General features: G+C 30.9%; 3 protein-coding genes across 5 annotated transcripts; 2 read left to right on the top strand and 1 right to left on the bottom strand.

Annotated features, from left to right (window-relative positions):
• Positions 1–170: 170 nt before the first annotated feature.
• LOC116776448 (tRNA pseudouridine synthase Pus10) lies at positions 171–5,720 on the top strand. The gene is made up of 12 exons (XM_032669639.2): positions 171–366; positions 445–779; positions 981–1,090; positions 1,363–1,502; positions 1,880–1,981; positions 2,604–2,725; positions 2,830–2,943; positions 3,194–3,296; positions 3,930–4,036; positions 4,180–4,273; positions 4,876–5,056; positions 5,522–5,720. Exons 1-12 carry the CDS (start codon positions 244–246, stop codon positions 5,701–5,703), a joined length of 1,713 nt encoding a protein of 570 aa, XP_032525530.2. The 5' UTR covers positions 171–243; the 3' UTR covers positions 5,704–5,720.
• An 863-nt stretch (positions 5,721–6,583) lies between these two features.
• On the bottom strand, positions 6,584–9,499 carry LOC116776458 (uncharacterized). The gene is made up of 7 exons (XM_032669662.2): positions 9,403–9,499; positions 9,166–9,304; positions 8,676–8,872; positions 7,962–8,122; positions 7,765–7,824; positions 7,246–7,289; positions 6,584–6,718 (listed from the first exon to the last, which is right to left on the bottom strand). Exons 1-7 carry the CDS (start codon positions 9,415–9,417, stop codon positions 6,624–6,626), a joined length of 711 nt encoding a protein of 236 aa, XP_032525553.1. The 5' UTR covers positions 9,418–9,499; the 3' UTR covers positions 6,584–6,623.
• A 699-nt stretch (positions 9,500–10,198) lies between these two features.
• Positions 10,199–21,304, top strand: LOC116776450 (glucose-6-phosphate exchanger SLC37A2). 3 transcript variants are annotated; one of them, XM_061525578.1, is made up of 14 exons: positions 10,199–10,601; positions 14,376–14,545; positions 15,748–15,828; positions 16,290–16,423; positions 16,732–16,864; positions 16,937–17,085; positions 17,193–17,252; positions 17,711–17,749; positions 18,647–18,830; positions 19,378–19,526; positions 19,611–19,734; positions 20,117–20,194; positions 20,557–20,665; positions 20,879–21,304. In XM_061525578.1, the coding sequence occupies exons 1-14, from the start codon at positions 10,474–10,476 to the stop codon at positions 20,952–20,954; spliced, it is 1,614 nt and encodes a 537-aa protein (XP_061381562.1). In that variant the 5' UTR covers positions 10,199–10,473; the 3' UTR covers positions 20,955–21,304. The 3 variants fall into 3 exon arrangements, with proteins under 3 accessions (XP_061381562.1, XP_061381563.1, XP_032525534.2); XM_032669643.2 differs by lacking the exon at positions 10,199–10,601 and adding an exon at positions 13,720–13,772; XM_061525579.1 differs by lacking the exon at positions 17,711–17,749.
• The last annotated feature ends 188 nt before the right edge of the window (positions 21,305–21,492 follow it).

Raw genomic sequence — 21,492 nt, 5'->3', positions numbered from 1 at the left:
AAAATTATATATATACATAATAATGTATTATATCTTCTTTGTATATTACATTATTATGTATATATTTAATTTAAATAAACAAAAATAAAAAAGAAAATATTTCAAAATTTTGCATTGTACTTTGTAATACATCTTGGTATATTTGGTGACACTGACATTTTACCACCTGACATGTTATTGCTTGTTTATGTTTTGCGGCTAACCACGTTTTGGTAAAGTATTCACTAGAAAGCGTAAAGAAATATGGATGAAAAGGCTATATATAATTATTGTAGAAACCTCGGCTGCTGTGTAGCTTGCTGCCTTCGATATCTCGGTATTAAAAACTCGAACGCGTATGCCAATCCAACAAATTTTGCATTAAAAGTTAGTATATTTAATTATTATCAGTATAACTTCTGAAATAATGAGAATTTTTTTAAAAACACTATCATTATGCTTCAGTTTCAAGCCGAGGAGACTTTAAATAAAGCGTCAGAAGACGCTGAAAAATGTACGGGTAAAATTATTGAGGACCTTAGTGATGCAGTAAATGAATCACAAAGCGAAGAAATAAAGATACCAGATGATATAAGTATTGAAAATACACAAGAGAATAATTTAAACTCAAGTAATACTATAAATGAATTGAGTAACGGTCTTGAAGTTTTTGGCAACGGTTGCTCTCCACCATCTAAGAAACTTAAATTAGCGACATGCATCAGTTGCTTAGGTGTTTTACAGGAATTCACTTGGCAAGAGAGCATTAATATGGTGAAAGAAGTCCTCGATAAGAAGGGGTAATTATCATAGACAAGCACTCATACTTTTAGACACTAATATTATATGTCAGAATAACCACTGTGATATATTATGGGATTTAATTTATTACATTTAAAGTAAGAACAAAAATAAAATGCTGTTGCTTTATAAAATTAAACATTATTGTCTATGGTTTCAAAAATATTCCTTGTTGTATATATAAAGTATTATGCTAACAGTTATGCTTGCAACACATTCGCCTGCGCCCTCTCTGCACCAATAGCCACTATGTTACGTGAACGAGTCATCACCCTGCAACTCACTGACGAGTTCCCGGGATATGATCATAGTTAGTATATACATATTAATTATATATTAAAGGTATAAATTTACTTTAGTCTCCATAGTTTCTTTACTATGCGTTTGCACTATTAAACTGCATAAAGTGAGTTTCATTTTACATTTTTTTAAACCATACATATTCTCACATGATTGTATGAATCTAAGTTTTTGATACAAACTCAAAACTCTCAGTAAGTAGTTTTGAAATTTGTACTAGCGCTAAGTGTACTGGCTAGAAATTTTTTTGACCTCAAAAAAATTACTTCCTATTTATTTCAGATTCTCTCACTCCGTTAAAGGAAGCCTGGAAATGGTCGTTTGGTACACATTTATCGAGACACATCCATAAAACTCTGGACTCGGGAGCCATTTCTCCATTGTTGGTCACACTGAATATTGACTATGATGATGATATACAGGTTTTTTGATATTGTTTGTTGTGTCTATGTGTGTGAGTGTATGTGAATGTGTGTGTGTTTCTTTGTATATATGCTATTTATATATACACATACATTCACAATTTCTATATAATAACCAAAAATATTAGTAATTTCTCTTCCACAATGACAGATTCATTTTAAAATTGATTTTAAATTGTATCATTTTTAATTTACACTAATATTGAATTAATTCATATTTTAAATTGACAAGCAATTAATAGGAATAATACATAATAATCCTTAAGAACAATATTTTTATATCTTTTTTAGCATCCGATATCTATGGATACATAAATATAGGATATATTATTTTGCCAATTATATAAATAGGTTAGTAATTTATTAATATTTGGTAGGAATTGGAGATCCTCAAGAAGGTTTCACCGCAGCTGTTCGAAGAGAGAAGCAGGCAGAGGAGAAGATTTGCTACAGAATTCACTCGTAGATCAGTCGAACAGGTATTCATGTGATTGGTCATTGAAATTCAACCTTAACGCTATTGAATTTAAGTTCAATTCATTGGATCAGTGAGGATATTGATTTTTTAATGTTCACAGTCAGGTGAAAGAATTTAAACTATACTTATTAGGCTGATACATGACACGTTTGCATCATTTCGTTTTTGTATAATTTTTTTTTAAATAATTATATTGAGACCAAGTGAATTTTGTAGAACATGGACAAGTAAAGAAGTTCTTAAAACAAAAGTTATCACAAATTTTATATACGGATTACTTGACTTTAAATATATTAAAATTTAACAAATAACGATCGCATAAAATATTCACTTTTGAAGAAAATGATTATATATATATTTAGTTCCCTTTAGTTGTCACTGTATGCCAATAGATGGCGAAACGGTCTAACAAATGTCAAATAATTTGTTTATCTATAAAATAAAAATTACTTCTGTAATATAGAATATAAATATTATCCAGAACATTAAAAAAATGAAATAATGAAATGAAAACTTATTAACCTTATAACGGATCCGTTTTGTGTTTGTGTCGTAGAAATTAAATTATCACAATATTGAAAAATCTTAGAGTTAAACTAGATTCGAATCTGCATATTTTCCAGGCGCTAGAGACCGCCACGTTGTCCTCTTTCCGCGCGGCGGGTGATGCTCTATCCCGGGTTAGCTCTAACGCACACTGCGTTAGTGTCATATGCACACACGCGCCCATTTACGTGTGCGGGAGGTGAGTGTGTGTAAATTTAGTGTTTATCTAATTGAAACTAAATGTTTATGAGACTTTTTTGTTCATTATTATGATACTTCAAGGTATTTCTGTGGTTTTTCCAGGTATGTAAAGCTGAGTAGAAACCTTCCCCAATCTCCATGGGTCTTGGATGGTAAGAGGGTCCTGCCGTCGTCAGTGCAGGAGATAATATTTGGACCCATAGCCAAATTTTACAAGTGAGCCATTAAATATTTATATAGTGTTAGATTAACTGAACTGTTAATATTAATTTGGGAATTGACTGACAGTTGCGTTAAGAACATCATAACATTTGGCAGTCGTTTTTAAAAACTACCCTCTCACAGTTCAGTAATTCCTTAAAATATCTAATAATGGTATTAAAAAAGATAATATGTAATTTTATCTGATATAAATCTTTGTTATATACATATATAATAAATTTTAATAGACAGTCAAATGTTTTAGTTTCAGCTATGTTGACTGTGAGGGTAGATTGAAATTTATAGCAGCCGGTAGGGAGGACGTTGATGTGAGGTGCCTGGGTGACGGCAGGCCATTTGCTATTGAGGTAATTTAGGTTACAAAGACACAAAGAATTTTATATATATACAATAATAAAGTTTATTTTTGAACGTATAAAATTTTAAGTGTATCCATCCCATGTTGCATTACAGCCGACCGTTAAGGAGGGTTAAAGTTTCCTAAGTTTATTTTATTTTTTTATAAACACAGTAATAGAAAAAAATTAAGGTCAATTAATCTAAATTTCAAGTGATTCCCCAATAACTTTGCATGTTTCTATATCTTACAAGAAGAAATGGGAAGTAAAAATGTTATGCCCATTTTTTTTTTTAACTTGTTGAATAGTTATATTGTTAATTAATTATTGTTAATATTATTATTTTTCAATAAGATCGTTCCTCGATCAGCTATTAATGTAAAAATATAATTTTTGTCTGTTAGTACATCACTGATGGTGATTGTCGATTTCAGAAAGTTGAGTGATACTAAACTTTTAAAGTTGCAATGTAAGGGTCAGTCGCGACGATTCAGGGCAATTTAAAAAATAATCTTAACGAGAGAGCTTAACTAACGTCAGGTTTTTTTTTTAACTGTATTTACTGAATGTGACAATAATTTAATCTGTGTCCGAATATATTTTATTATTATTATTATTAAGTGTGTTGTATTAACCGTTCAGATAACAGATCCCAAGCGAGAGCTGACATCCGAAGAATTGAATGAAGCCTGTGACAGGATATCTACAAGTGGGGAGGTGGTTGTTAAGAAACTCGTGCCCATCAATAGGTTAGTGATGTGATATCATCCGTTCATCCGGAGATCCATCCGACCATCCACCGCTCTGGTTCCGAGGATACCTTCATCAATCCATCCAGCAATATTGTTATGTCCCTCTCTGTATATCAATAGTGAGTTTCTTAACATTCTAGAGAGGACCTCGCGTTACTGAAGAAAGGGGAGGAGACTAAGAGCAAGACTTACGAGGCGTTGTGCATCAAACTGACTCACTCCAAACATGATGATGTGGGTGGCTGACTCACTTGGACATTCAATTATACATTAATTCAACACACATACACACGCACAAACACACACACACACACATATATATAGCCTTAACAAAAATTGATGTCCCCCCCCTTCAATTTTGAACCAGTTGATCTTATCTTTCCCGTACATAAATTTACTTGAGGATATAAGCTTAATATTATGTGGAAAATAATTGAAATCAGATAGTACATAAAATATTAGTCTTACAATTAGATCTCATAGCTTTAAGATATCTTTCTGTCAACCTTCGCTAATGTATGGTTGAACAAGTTTTGCTGTGTTGACCTGATTATGATTGCTGTCTCTGAAGGTAGCGGTTTGATTCCTCCATAAGAGGACATACATAGCTTATAGGTCCGAGATTGTCGCTTACAAGGTGATGTTATGTAAAGAATTATACATAATTATACTGGGCACTGGCTCTATAAACCGATAAATTTGATAGTCCCTGCCCTATAAACTGTTTGTGGACTATCATGATCCACTGTATTATAATTAAAATAGACCTCCCGGTGTTTGGTAAACAATCCGCTTGGAAGACCCCATGAGCGCATAACCTGATAATTCTCCCGCAGTGCCCTCCAGACAGTCCGATAACAGTGACGCCCACAGACTTGCAACTGATTAACGACTATAAGGAATCGGATGATGTAACGATGACGATATCACAGAAGACTCCTCTCCGAGTGCTACATCGACGACCTCTCCTGGTCAGGAAGAGAGAGATTCTGAAAATGTCCGCTGTGCCTGTACCCGGTGGGTAGATAAAAGAGATATTTAACAAATATGTTTTTTTACTCTGTGTTAATGGGTACAAACGATTTTTAATTCATGTTTTATAGACAAAATACAAAATAAAAAAATATTTTTTACGAAAGATATTGTTATATATATTTAGGATTCTAGCAAACTCATTAAAATATATAGTTGTCTTATAAAGCCACAACTTTTAAATAACAAATAAAACCTTAACTAGAACAAACTCACTATTATCTTGAACCGAAACACCTTTAATAGGTTAAATTCAATTTACAAACACACAAGTCGCGTCGACAAATACTTTCCCGCGTAAAAGTGAACAAATCAAACGTCATTGCTCTAACGTCACTTGGTGTGCGTTCGGGAATTTAAGATTTCGGTTCAAATTAAATGTGTGTTCCCTAAATATGTATATATAGTTATAGTATGGAATTGTTGGTGACATTAAATTATATGTTGTAGAACATCCTCAGTTGTTTCGTTTGTTTGTCCGCACTTCCGCGGGGACTTACGTCAAGGAGTGGGTGCACGGCGAGTTGGGGCGGAGTACCCCGTCCTTGGGAGACGTGATGGGATCCCGAGTGGACCTGCTGGCGCTGGACGTTACAGCTGTACATTTACAATGGCCGCCAGTCAAAGAATAAATTATATTAATTGTAAACGTGTGCTTTTATTTTGAATATAAGAAATAAATAACAACGAACCATATCAAAAATCTGTTTTAAAAGATAAAAAAAAAACATTTTAAAAAGACATTAGGAGACTCCTCTTTAGTGATATTTAGTGAAATTTAATATAATCCGAACCCTTTACATTTTAATGTAGAAAACTACATTAAAATACAAAAATAAATTTAACTTAAAGGTTACTTAAAATGAATCTGTTTCAATAGTCAAACTATTTAAATTTGTATTAGAATGTATGTTTTATAGTAATGTTCGTTTACACTTTTGATCTCCATTTCAGTAAGAATTGAAGAGATATTTCTTATTTCAGCTTTGAGGTCACGCAGTTAATGTGTGCCCCTTAGAAATGAGTTAGAACAACAACTATTCGTTCATAATTCGTTTTGTAAACGTGTTGCCCAATAGTTTACAAAACTGTCACATTTAAACTTCGTCCCAATTAAATTGATACCAGAAACGAGACAAAACTTATCGCTATTCCATGGATTCACCGTGTGGATGCCGGGTCTATTGCGCTGCAGGGAGAGTGCCTGTGACTTGAGACCCAGGTGTAGGTTTAAGGGGCCCCTATCTAACGCGCGTTAAACGCTCACCTCCACCGTCCAATCACCTCTCTCTACCTAACCAAATTTGAAAAGTACCTACTAGATCTGCCTTCGAAGTACGTTCAAAGAATGAATTTATGTTAGTTCTGGACAGTTCCAAGTCTTTTAATAGTGAGTAGTAGAGAGATTTAGTACTTATCCATAACGATCCCACTTCTGCCGCGTACAAATCTACGACGAACCTATTCCTAGTGAGTTCATTAGTGAGCTCGTAATATTATAAATGAAATTAATTGAATGTAATATGTTTTTATTCATTGAGTTGTTTTTTTTTTATTTGGTTGCAGCACCAGTGGCACCACCGCCAGTCGTATTTCCGCCTCCAGTGCCTCCAGTAACTTCCCCAGCGATAGCTGCTTCTGACGTAGCTATATATATATAATAAAATTAATAGTAGGTATTTATTCAATTAGCATACATATATGAAATACATCGAAGAAGATCTATAATAATATGTAATGTAATGTAAATGTATATATCAGTACGCATATTATTATATTATGTTATGATAATGGCCGCGAAATATGTCTTAAAGCTGATTTTCAAACCGTACATACGAGTACTGCCAACTTAACACAGAAAAGATATAACTTTTAAAATATTTTTAAATGTTTTGTATATTCTTATTGTATTTTTTTTTATTAGAAATTTATGGTTTTTTTTTCAAAATTGGAACTGTTTACAATATTAGAAAAATAATCATGTTATATTAAGAAATTCAAATGACTGACAAGAAAAGAAATTATACATATTTTTAAATAGTGTTTTTGAAACACGATTCCTGAAATAGTGCTAACTCTATTTTCAGGAATAAAAATATAATGTAAATTTCAAATCAGAGTACAAAAAATATATCGTTATTTAATTTAAATTAATAAATCAAATTTTAACGTACCTTCCGTGTCGTTGCCTATCGTGAAATTGATTGGCAACCAAGGGCTGAAACATAATAATTTATTCCAATATATATATTAAACAAATATTTTAAAATAATACGTTTTGAGTTGTTAATTTCATGTAAATTCCAAATTAAGGATAAGTTTATAATTTCAGGAGCACAATAAACCCATATTGCTCCCTACATTCTTTAATAACTAAATTATACTGAGATCTAAGACTTTCACGAGTTTTATTCATTTAAATGAAACTAATATTATTATACGAGATCATTCACATCTCGTCTGCCCGTGGTCACGGCTGCTGAATAGTAACCAAAACGTCGGGAGTATGTAGTTTTTTACAAAAATAAAGGACGCGTAGTATATCCCAATAATATTATTTTCATTTAAACTAAATTATACTCCCAACTCACCAATTTAACTTTTAAAAATTCAGTCATAAAACTGGAATCTATTTCTTTTATATAAACAAAACACACAAAAAAGTCTATAACAATCTAATCAAAACGACGTACAAAGTTTTTAAAGTTGTCGTCATATAACGAGCAGCTAACGCCCTCTTTTCTAAAATGGCTCTGAAAAAAAAAAAACTTTTTAATCTATACATTTATACATATGTTTACTTATCATTAATATAAAATTAATTAAATTAGTTATTTATTATATATACATAATTAAATATAAGATGTAAAATATATTTTTTATTGAATACTTAAGTAGTTGCACACTGATCCTAGCGCTTGGCAGTCTGGCTTCGACAGGGTTGCTAACTACGATGACGTCATCGTCGTACAAAGGTTTCGCGTTCGCGCCGGGCACGTCGGCGTAATATTCACCAGAATCCATAGAATAATAGAAGTCGTTCGGATGACCCTATAAATGTTCAGACGTGATCATTTATGATCACATGGTCATATATAAATAATCTAAACTATACTCATCACATATCTTTGGTTGCAATATTAAAAAAAGTTTTCTTAATAACACTGGCTATATACGGTAATGGGAAGGCATTTTTTGAAACGTTATGAATATCATTATTAAAAGTATACTTGAGATTTTTAGCACTGTACTAGCTTAAGTGTTCGCTGTGAATAAAGTCGCGGGAAAACAAAGCTCAAATTGGATTTGGTTTCTTAATTTTTAAGGTTTGAACATAAATAGTCTAATTAACCAGTATCAGTAAAGTTAATATAATTATACTTTAAAAAAATCCCATAATATCATTAATAGGCTTAATGCAAAAGTATATAATTCTTTGCACGTTTACAACTGAATAAAAAGTATTCCTAAAAAATATATTTGTCAAAACTTTTCAACACAGCATATCATTCAAAAAAAAAAAATTTTTAGTATAGTATAGGTGCAGGTTATTATTTATTCCGAGAAATAAAAAACGCCTGATAGAAAATAATAGCAAATAAACCTTTGCTAAGCTCGGGAAGACTTGTAAGCTTTCAGAAATCGACATAAACCTTCGGCTGGATCTCAAAGTGCGAGATATTACTCGTCTGACTTCGGTTGAATCTTCACTGTCTCTTAAAAGGCTTAAGAGACGTATCACTGAGTTATAGTCCCATTGAGTTGAGTCTATGTACCCGGGAGGGGGTCGTTCGATCCTGGCTGTGATAGATTTTTAATTATAGTGCGTTAGCAATGGTTTCCATAACAACAAATCATTTTATTTCATATCTCAGGTTAAAATACAACATTAAGAAACATTTTTTTTCCTTTTTTTAAATGTTAACAATTTTTCGATGTTTTTTTTCAAGTTTCATTTCATTCTTCTCAAATAAAGAATCAATTTTTTTTTTGAGCTGGCAGCACTATCTGCAGCACGATCTTTTTTAATGAACTTACTTATCAAAATGCAACTTACTTAACATACTGCAAATTTGTATAAAAAATTAACGTACCTTTAATTTTGACGGGTGGCGTCTTTTTAAGATCGTCATAGAATCTGTTCTTGTAATATTCAACGACGCGATCCAGCCAACCTCCACGACGTATATTAATGTTACTTAAAACCGACGTAAGGCATACAGCAAAAAGTATCTAAAATTGTTTAATAAAATAAATTAAAATCACTGAGTCTATCGTGGTTGAAAGAAAAGATCAGTGCATATGTCAGTTATTAAATAAAAAAGCCTTACAATGTGTTTTGACATACTTCTCGCAAAGATAGTAAACACATTATAAACAGTTTATTAATTAATTACATGAGCCATTAAAATGTGTTAATAATGTGTAAGAAAAATAATTGTTTTGTTATTAACAAGTGGCTGATTAAAAATGTCCATATTGATAAAATTGTGACTTAATTTATTTATATTTCTATTAAGTATTTTTCATGTCGAGATTTCAATTTATCTTTAATTTGAATACATTTCTAAAGTGGAGGTTAAAATGAGTATGGACCGAAATATATATTTTAATTGTGAAGAAAACTATGGAGAGGAGAGTAAAATTAAAACCATGAAATATCCGTTAATTTTTATTTGAATAGACCGTGTAAAAATAAACACTTCTGATGCAAAATCAAAATAAAAGTATGAAATACTATTCGGTTATAATTGTTTTCAAAGACAATAAATATTTGAAATTCATTAAATGAAAAATAGTTACGATATTGTTAAATAAGAGTGTAATTATAAATCATATTACCTTTTAATATTATGTTAGTAATATTAAAAGTTAATAATTATATTTTAAAATCAAAGTTTTACGACCATGATGACAATATTTGTGTTTATTAAATTTTGTCTAGTAATATGAAATAATATGAAAATGTTAATGGACAAACCCTTAAATCTATGTATTTAAACAAATGTTTCACTTATTTAGGCATAACATAAGAAACTCTTTGCCTCGTTCAGAAATATTTTTAAAAAGTAATTTGACATTGACTATTGATAGAAATTTGAAACGGGTACGTGTCAAAAGTTTACTGTTGAATGAAGAGTGTAAAACATTGCATACATTTTAGATATTATAAGTATATTTAATTAATTGAATATTTTTTTTAGATATACTACGATTATATTTCAATTTTATATTCTACAAGGACTATTTATTTGTAGTCGCACATTGATAGAATACATTTTCGACGCTTTTATTTTGCTTTAAATAAAACAAAGAAATAACAAAAAATGCTATGGTATTCAGTGTGAGATATAAAAGTGCGATAGTGCTTCCGGTGTTTTTCTGTGAAACAAATAGTTTTTATGAGAAGGAAGTGTTTTAAATTGTTCAAAATGAACGGTGTCAGCCGAGACGCACCTGTTGGTATACAATGCTTACAAAAATTCAGTTCCTGGATGTGTCCGCGGTTACAGATAAATAGATTGCGATGGTTCGTATATTTTTATTATTTCATTTTTTTCCCTTATCTAACAACAATTTAAAATGTATACTGTACTCACAAAAATTATTTATTATAAATAAAATACCTAAAAATATCGAATTGAAGGACAATTGCAATGTATTAAAGTGACTTTAAAAACCTTACTATAATTGTATTTTATAATTATATTAATTAATTCTGTGATATAGATTACCAAATACTAATTCTGTACTTTAGACAATGAATATTTTAAATGCTTACAACATGAATATAAAATCAACAAAACATAAATTTTATAGCACTAAGGTTGCCTTATCTCTAAAAGTGATTTCTCAAAAATTAATTTCCGATTAACCTGTTCAGTAAGACAAAACTTCTCATCATTCTATGGATTCACCATTCCATGGAGTGCAAGGTTTATTGCGTTGCTGAGAGAGGAGCTTCAACAGTGCCTGGGACTTGCGACCCAGGTGTAGGTTTAAGGAGCCCCTATCTGACGCATGTTAAACCCCTTACCTCCACCATCCAAGCTCCTCTCTTTACTTAACTAAATTTAAAAATAATTTATCATTCCATTTCATTATTCACTCTGATATTGAAAATTTTTTTCTTTGATAGATTTCCTCATTGTAAACTTTAAAATCCACGAAATTTGGGAAGAAATTCTTTCGTAGATAATACAAGTGTCTTATAAGTTATTGTTACCTGGCATGTCATGCAAGTAAAGGCTTTTTATTAACAATAAAATTATCTATAAAATTTTATTATCATCTATTAACACAAAAAATAAAATTAGTACCAACATCGGAGAAACAAACGCGGGTAATGTTGGCAACTCCTGTAATAAACACAGTTTTACAGCAATTAATTTAAATAAAAAGACGTATTTTTTATCTGTTGTAAGCATATCAGTGATATTAAATAATGTTTTTAATTTCTGTTATCATTATAAGATAATCAAGATTTCCTTTTAAAAAGCCACTACAAGGAGATTTAGTCGGTGTGATAACAATTTGTGGTATTATATTTAAATAAAAGAATATGTAGTGAAGACTGTATCAATAAAACTGGCCAAATAAAAATATATTATGGTCTGGCTGTAAATACTGTTGGAATTAAAAATAAAAACTATATATTTTTGAATTTGGAATCTTTTCTTTTATATTATTCGTCATTGCGTTTCCTTATTTTCGCGCCAATATATTGTAAATTATAATATCAAAATAAAGAGGAAGTAATTGCAATAGTTTTATTACACAAAGTTGCTGTTGAGTCGAATACAATTTTCCTATAAACACTTCCTATTCATATATGTTTGTGTACGGGAATATATATCATTTACAATATTAATATCTTATTTTCTGGCAGAAACATTATCAGTGATATGCTTTTAATCGGTAATACAGATTGTATTAGAGAGATGGAAAATGTATAGAAAATTTTTGTATAATCACATACAAACTGGGTTGCAATTGTATAGCTGTTGGTTGGTCGTTTTAAATATGGCCTTCATACGTGCAGAGACATGCACACTATATTCTGCCAGTGTCATGCAGAATGGAGATACGATCCGAGATTAACTTTTGAATAAAATAAAATTTTACAGCCTCGACTGAAGTCACAATTAGTAACTTGTTAGTAGATCTAAAACAGTTCAGTTCAATTCAGTTAGATGAAAACATATACATATATATATATATATATAGCTGTTATTTTTGTATGAATACTGATTATCAAATGTGAGTCACAGAGTAATATATGTAGTATGTTAATTACATACTGATTAAGCTATACTACGTTTATAATGTGTTATGTTTTAGATAAATTATCGTATGACTGTAGTTATCTGTTTTGAATTTAGAATTTCTGTTGCTTCAAATGAGCTTAGTAAAGTTTGCGTTTTTACACTTCATACGAACGGTTTACCGTTAAAAGTTCTCGAACATATGTTAATATATCATACTATATTTGATGTTAATGCTATATGTATCAAAAATTTTTTACGCTTCGTATGTAGTTCGACAGTACAAACGTGTGGTAAACAACTTGTGACTGAACACAATGTAGTTAAGTACTCACGTAAAAAAAAATCGCAAATGAAATTGTTTCCGAATTTTTTTCATAAATATGAAGTAAATATTTAGGTCAAGATAAGTTAAAATATCTTCAGAACAAAAAAAAAACGTCGTGAAATGGAAACAGGTCACTTGTGCGAAAAAATAAATCTATTATGGCTTAAAATATTTTTTTTATTCTACCGATTTTGTTTCAACTACAGTCAAAAATAAATCGTTAAATTTGATATAAAATATTTACTATTAAAAAGGGCCATCTCTTTAAGTACGCTGAAGACCATATTTTTTTTCCAAGAAATATTTTTTTTCTCATTTTCTTAATAATAACATTACTATACCTCCGGTAAGAAGACATATTTCAGACAATGTTATTTAGTCGTTAAAAGAAAAGTCAGATTAACCTTCTAGTCGTATAAATATTATCTATATATATATATATATATATAGATAATATTTATACGACTACTACTATATATATATGTATGTGTGTGTGTGTGTATGTGTGTGTATTATTAAAACGATTTTTATTTGTGTACTATTAAAAGTTGTAAATTCTATTAAGAAAATGTTGTCTATCAAGTTCGTCACACTTGCTATGTCTATAGTGATTTTGCGTGGAAAAACAAAACATTACGGTATAATTTCATTAAAGACCTAATTTACATAAGCTAGTTAGCAAAGCTGTTTTTTAATTTCTAAAATAAATCGCGAAAGTCTTAAACTCTTTCACGTGGTAACTGCTGAGCGGATTTTGACGAAACTTTTAGTGATATGAATAATATATTTCGAGTACTTTATCTCAATAATGGATTGAGACAAAAATATATTTTGTACGTGACACAAAAAAAATTCTTATTCATTTAACATTATTAATTTAGACCTGTTTAATATTAAAATATCTAAACGAAGTTGCGGGCAAATACTAGTATAGAATAAAAATACAACTTTCCATCCAATTATAAATTTAATTAAATTCGTTCAATTTCTACTCGCGTCCATTCTAACAATTTTTTTCAATTTTCAATGTTAGCGATATATATATATACATATATATATTTAGGTTTCTAACAAAATCATTAAAAAATATAGTTGTCTTATAAAGCCGGTATGTACCTTTAAATAACATACCAAACTTTAACTAGAACAAACTCATTAATCTCAAAGCGAAACACCTTAACTAATATTTTCTGATTTACAACACGTTTTTTTATTAATATAAACTACATAATCCCGACGTATCGGTTACTTTGCATTATTTGAAAATATTAGTTTTCTAGATGTAAGATAAAGATATACCAAACATACATATATATAACATCTTATTCGTGACGATTGGTGTGAAGGTAAACATCTAAACTTCAAGACTGCCTTATAACATGTCTCGTCTCGGCGGCTTAAATTTTTTATATATCACGTAATACGTTATTATATGTTTTACGTAACGCCACAACATATAACTAGTCATGCGGGGTCATGACTAGTTATATGTTATAAATTCAGTATACTAGCTCATAATCCTTAGTAACATTATTAAAACAAAGAAGCTGTTCAGTGTTATACGAAACAATACAAAAAAAATTATTACAAAACAATATTCAACACATATCTCTATGGAAATCAAATAAATATTAACACTATCATCAATTAATATCAATATTATTTAGAATTCTAATATTAGACGTATTTAAAAAGCACCACAATACTGTAGGTATCAAGCCAGTGTTCTGGTGTTGACGTACTTCACCTATATGACGTACCACCTGACGAGGAAGCCGATATCCGTGGTGAAGAGCATTCTCCATCAGAACTGCAGCGGCTTGACGCCACCCCCGGACATCAGACCCGGGGACGACCAATGGTGTAATTGGGCGCCGTTTAGTAAGTATATATAGACGTGATTAATTTAGTTAATTCTTTATTGCACATAAAACTGATGATGAACAAAGGGTGGGTGCACCACGACTTTATCATTCATACTGATCTTTATTAAATTCTCTCCCACCAATGTTTTATTAAATCTCATTACACTGATGTAATTCTTCTTGCTAGGGCACTAATTATATATTTATTCGTATCCTTCTTTGAGTGTATCTTTTTCATCTTCTCTTATTTATCTTTATACACCTACACTTTTTCTCCTTTTTTTCCTCTATCGAAATGGTTTTAGGCAGTGATCTCTATAAAGATATAAACGGTCCTTTATGCGTAACATTTGTGTTATAATATTGTAAATATCATTGTTATTTTTTTGGTACATGCATAAATGATTCATTTAAAATCCAGATAAGTATATGAAATCGTAATATTAGCTATGTAGCGGTAATTCGAACCTAATTCCTAATCGTTGCTTTACAATAACAAAAACACGTTTTATATTTCAACAATCGCTAAGCTTGCTTGTTCAAACTATAATAATTCGTAATTTACGTCTGTAAAATTAATATTATTGTTTTTTGTCTAAAAGCAAACATTGTTTTTTTTTTTTTTAGAGAACTAATTATGTTATTTTTTTTTATCTATATATATTTTGTGGAAGGTGCATAATATACGGATTATAAAATGATGAAAAGTTGTTTTAATGTGTGATAATTTTTAATTATTTATTTTCGTTTACCGGTCATTTAATAATGTTTACCGGTATAAAGAAGCAACTTTTATAGTTTTTTTATTTTTATACAATTATACTTTCAAAACTTTCCCCCAAAAAATACTGTGAAGTGACAAAATTGGGACTTCAAATTACTCAATGTTATATCCTTTATATATATGTATATATAAAATTAAATATTGCACCCAAAAATATTCAGCAACAGAGTAATAAATGAAGTATAATTTCCATTACAGTAATGGAAAAGATATAATGTTTAACTGAACAAAAAATTTGTATGGGATACATGCTTCAAGCTAAGTTTTTTCGACTTTAATTTATCTTCAGATCCTAAAAATATATTATTCAACAATAGTTCTAAAGTTGATTTTAGGTATTGACGCTATTCGTATAGATGCTAACATAATCGGCAATGAAGGTAGTTTGTGATTTATTTCTTCTAGAAAATTCCAAAAAACTGTTGCCTTTTCAGACACACATGATGCTAATACGCTATTGGGTACACTGGATTCAGCTTTCTTGTTCTGCTACGCCGGAGCCATGTTTATATCTGGTAAGGTAGTTACAAAAATTTAAAGTTAGGTCATAAAACATATGAAATTTAAATAGATTAAATATATATAAGTGGAAAAAGTATTTATTTTTATATAATATAATTCGTTCATGCCGGCAAAAAAATTTAAACCATCGTTTATATAAAAAAAAAAATGTTACTTATCGTGGTTTTGGTATGTTACTATAGACATGAGATGTAAGACATATACGAGTATTCATTTAAATGAAACTAATTTTTTCTGATTACTACGCGTTTTTTATTATTTTAAAAACAACATACTCGACGTTTCGGTTGCTTCGCAGCGACCGTGATCGCGGGCAGACGAGATGTGAATGTAAGCAAAGTGACGAAAACGTCGGGATTATGTAGTTTTAAGAATAAAAAAATAAACGCGTAGTTATCACAGAATATTAGTTTCATTTATTCCTCCACAAGTTAAACGGGGAGTTCTCTTCCAGGCATGATAGCTGAGAGAGTTGATCTAAGATACTTCCTGTCTCTCGGCATGTTAGTGTCCGCTGTATTCTGCTACTTGTTCGGACTAGGTCGGACCTTGGATATACATGATATATCCTTCTATCTAATTGTACAGGTAAATAAATAGATACGTATAGATAATTTTATCCCAGATTAGACAATTGATGGTATATTTAATTAAATCAATAAGTTATTTTCATGTTTTTAAACTTCATTTAAACTAACTTTGTTTATTTAAAGGATATAGTAAATCTATGTCTATGGGATAACGTAATTGTCTCCTCAGAACTTAATGCCCAATCCGCTCTCCTCTTTCACACTTCAATCAAAGACTCAGTTACGTGATTGGCCTATAATACCGAATATTTTAATTTACATGTGAGTTTAACGTGATATGAGCTTAAAAATATTTGAATAAAAAAGGCAGGTGCTGGAATAGCTCAGACAACAGGCTGGCCAGGCACGGTCGCCATAGTCGGCAAATGGTTCGGGAACGCAAAAAAAGGTCTTATATTCGGTCTTTGGAACTCGCATACGTCATTAGGAAATATTTTAGGTAGGGATATATTTAATTGTTATCTAAGATGTTTTTTTTTCTCTTCATCTTTATATATTTTTTTGTATTCAGGTACAATAACTGCAGCCAAGTATGTGGAATACGACTGGTCTCTGTCATTCATCTATCCGGCCTTAATAATGGGGGTAGTTGCGTTTATTGTTTTCCTGTTCCTGGCTCCTGAGCCGAAGTATGTCGGCATCACGACTGAGAGGATATCTGTGAGTCCACCATTTATATACGAGGAGTAGTCCAGGTTCGAACCTTGGGGGACCCCATATTGGAACTGGCAGGTAGTCTTAATCAGTGCTTTTGATTTTAATTACAGCCAAGTAGAACGTCCCACAGTTCAGATGAAGATGTGTCCGAAGTGATCGTTGGTGATCAGGTATGTGAAATTGCTATATGTAACTCAGAAAACGCATTTCCACACGCCGCTCTCCTAACTCACTCACTTTCATGACATCTATCACAACGAACGCACACACAGTGAATAGCATCTGTGCATTTGCTGTGTATCAGTAATATGCTAGTTTTAAACTAACCAAGCCATTACGAATGCTCCTATTTGTCACATTTAATTCTTTAATATTTTTAATTTTATTTTCGATGTATGTACTATTTCTAAAAAATATATATATATCCTTTTTCGTATTGTAGCCGGATGATCACACATTGAAAATTATTATCAAATATCAAGTTTCTAACATATTGTCTTAAGTATTTAATTTAACGATGTTTTAAAATTTCTTACAATAAAAATGTTGTCAGTATATACTCCTTCAATCCACCTCTTTGTTTGAACACCGCTTTGTCTATGCCCCACTCATTAACAGCATGTTGCAGGCGGCGAGTCTCCGACACTCACGATACTCGGCCAACACGGTAAGATCGTTAACAAATTAAATAAACGCCTATTTAACACACATAATTATTTATATGCAATGTATAATGAAAATTAAAATATAGATATTAAATTTATTAAATGATTCAATTGGTGCCGATAGCTCAGTTGGGAAAGTGTCTGAATTATAACATCAATAAGCCCTAGGTTCAAATATCGTTCATGTCAGTTGCATTTTCATTTCATTTTTATATGACATAATTTTATTTATAAGTAATTCTCTCAATAATGCCAAAAATATATTGTTATTTTCTATCAATGAAATCATTATAAACATTTTTATCTAAACCTAGAAGATATCAAGTTTTGAATGTAATAATATGACCTATCAGTTTAATTTAAAATCCTAGCTGTGTGATACGTAAAACTACAATGAACGATCCGTACTTAAAACAATTTAATATTGTATCGATACTTAAAATAATTTAATATAATATTTGAAACGTCAAATTTTTAATCTTTACTCTTAATATGGAAGCGACAAATCGATTCAATTGTTTCTGAACTGAAAAATACTTTGCTGTAATCTACCCATGGCTTAAATATAGTGCTCGAAATAATAAGATTGCGACCTTGAATAATTTAAATTGTAATATAATGAGAACCTAATGTAATCAATCTATGATGGTTCACATCTCGTCTGTCCGTGATCACAGCTGTTGCAAAGTAACCGAAACTTCGGGAGTTAGTGGTTGAAAATAATTTAAAAAGCATAGTAAATCCGAATATATTAGTTTTATTTCAATTAAATTGCAATATCATATAAATAGTAATGTACCTCGATGATTACTACCTAATGGAAATGTCACGAATTTGGAACGACTTGATCCAACCTGTATTTGTTAAGTCAGTAAAAACCAAGCCCAAAAACCACACAGCATCACTCAGACGAGGTGACAGAGGAAACGGGTCTTCTATCTAACCGGCCGAGGGCTGGTGCTGTGTCCCTGACACGTGCGCTGGCTATACCCGGAGTGATAGAGTTTTCACTGTCACTTTTCTTCGCAAAACTAGTCAGCTACACCTTCCTCTACTGGCTGCCGATGTACATTAAGAGTTCCAGTGAGTATTGCTACGTTTGTAGTATTTTTTAAGAAGAATTTAAAAGTCTGAGTTTCCTTGCCTTTTCTTTACCACGCTTTTATTATCATCACCTGTCTGTGTATTAAAGCGTGAGACGGTTTCTGTAAAATATTTTTTCAATGTTGCTTCTCCTATATATCTAGCTATAAAGCTAGAGTTTGATATACAAATTTCAAAAAGTAAGTTACGTTTCTACGGCCACTTTGATGTTAATTATAAAAATATATTAATTGTTCTCCTTACCTGAATAGAGCCAAATGTCGTCAAAGTAAACAAAAAATGATGACAATGTCGAATAATACTATTTTGAGGAGAAATATTATTTTTAAAAGACAAAATTTGATTAATCTTCCCACCGGTATACAAAAGACAAGAATTAAAAAATATGCAAACAAAATATTTAAGAATTGTAAAGTTATAAAGGGCATTTTCTATTTGATGAAATGCTACAATCGCATCCATGTGGTCAGATTTTAAATATTCGTATATATTTGCAGCTTGTGTTTATTTTTAATATTATTTGCAGCTAATCTAACTCCAAAGCAGTCTAGTGAGTTGAGCACAGCGTTTGACGTGGGTGGCGTGGTGGGCGCGGCTCTAGCCGGGTTACTGGCGGACTGGGCGGGTTGTCCTGGTGTTGTATGTGTGGGATTTTACGCATTATGTGTGCCCACAGTGAGTTACATATTAACTAGGTTCTGAACTTGCTTTTTCTTGTGATTTGACTCGTATGTGATAATAAGATGGTATATTTATCAGCTGCTCGCGTATCTCCAATGGGGTGCGACCACGTACATTCTGAACGTGTGCCTGCTAGTTGTGGCCGGAGTCCTAGTTAATGGACCATACGCTCTCATCACAACGGCCGTCAGCGCGGAACTAGGTACCAACATGAAAACTATTCTATAATTTAAATATGTATATATATATATGTTAATGAATATAACATTATATGTAGTTTGTAATAATAGACATCTAAGTGATTTAAATTCTATATTAATAGTGTACCGAATGTAAATAGCCTTTTTTAACTTGCGTCTTAACTTGAAAATTAAGATAACTTTATCTAAGTCTGCTACATTTTTAATATGTCTATGGATATCAGTGACAGTTAATTTGTTAGTTTACACTTTTTATCTAGTTTCACTGGCCGTAGTTGATAGTTCTGTATGGTATAAAATTTTGTTAATTAGTATATTATCAAGGGAATTACTATATACAAAATATATTTTTATATATAAATGTATTATTTTTTGCCCATAAAGGTACACACAGCAGCTTGGCTGGTGACGCCCAAGCATTGGCCACTGTCACGGCCATCATTGACGGTACTGGTAGTATCGGTAAGTGAAAAATTAAAATATTATATAAATAGTAATTATTCTAAACTAACTACATGCTACTAACGTTATTGTGTTCGAGGTAAAGTTTCAGTCTTGATATTTAATGTTCAGCGTCATATCCAGTAATGTCCTACAGAACGTCTGAAGCCATAGTCTCCAAATACAAGTCCATACTTAAACGTTGCCATTACAAAACTACAATGGCTCAGTGTTATGATTAATTATAATCAGTCATAAAGATAATTCAAAGGTTTATAGTATATTATAGTTAGTACGGAACAGATGGCGCCACTTGTAACACTTGTTTTTTTAATTAAGCCATAAATAAAGTTATAAATATATATAACTGTTGATTGTTGTAGGCGCTGCTGTTGGTCCACAGATGGCCGGCTTGGTATCTGGTGTCAGTTGGTCTTATGTGTTTTACATGTTGGTGATCTGCGACTTCTTGGCACTTGTTCTTCTCTTGAGGTAACACATACAAACACACGCACATAACACACACCTACTAGTAAGTGCTTTATTATATACATTAACACACACAAACGAAGTACATTCGAGTGAAAATTGAATTAAAATTTTGGTAAAAAAAAATATAGCCTCGAAGTTATCTTAAAATATATATATATATGTTGTAGAATTCATTAAATTGAATTAATAACGACGCCATTTATAATTTCACAGGATATCAATGTCGGAGATAGCAAGGATACGACAAGAGCGCCGCCTGGCGTCGCCTCGTTTAGTTAGAATTGAATGATGTCACTAAGAAAAAGGTTTTATGTAAAAAAAATTGCAAGCTGGGTATTTAATGATAATTGTAACTTATGGAATGGATTTAACTGTTGTATAATAATTTTGTACTTTAAAAGTGCATGAATACAAGTTGAAACATTAATAATATGATTTTATATACATATATACATATATACACATATATATATATAAAATATCTTAAAACAGTATTAAAGAAAATGTAGTATTTATTGCTTTTAAAGAATATGTTACATAATTCTCATACATTACATCATACCCATTTGTACAAATTTAAATACAAATATAATTCCCCAGACAGTTTTATAACAGAAATAAATATGACACACATATATATATATACGTTTTTTTTTTTTAATTTATTTATTGATTAACAATTCGTATTAAAATATGTTTTGGATTACAAAAATAAATTCCGCTGAATCGTTCGAAGCTATAATTAGGGTTGCTGTTACAAACGAGTGAATTATATCGTTAGGGAGTTATAGTTATGTATATAAAATGAAATTATTCTACGAGAGCGT

This window comes from Danaus plexippus, chromosome 30 (assembly GCF_018135715.1).
Source record: "Danaus plexippus chromosome 30, MEX_DaPlex, whole genome shotgun sequence".
In the NCBI taxonomy this organism is placed as follows: domain Eukaryota; kingdom Metazoa; phylum Arthropoda; class Insecta; order Lepidoptera; family Nymphalidae; genus Danaus; species Danaus plexippus.
Note: the sequence above shows the minus strand (reverse complement) of the source record. Positions and strands in the feature narration are given on the sequence as shown.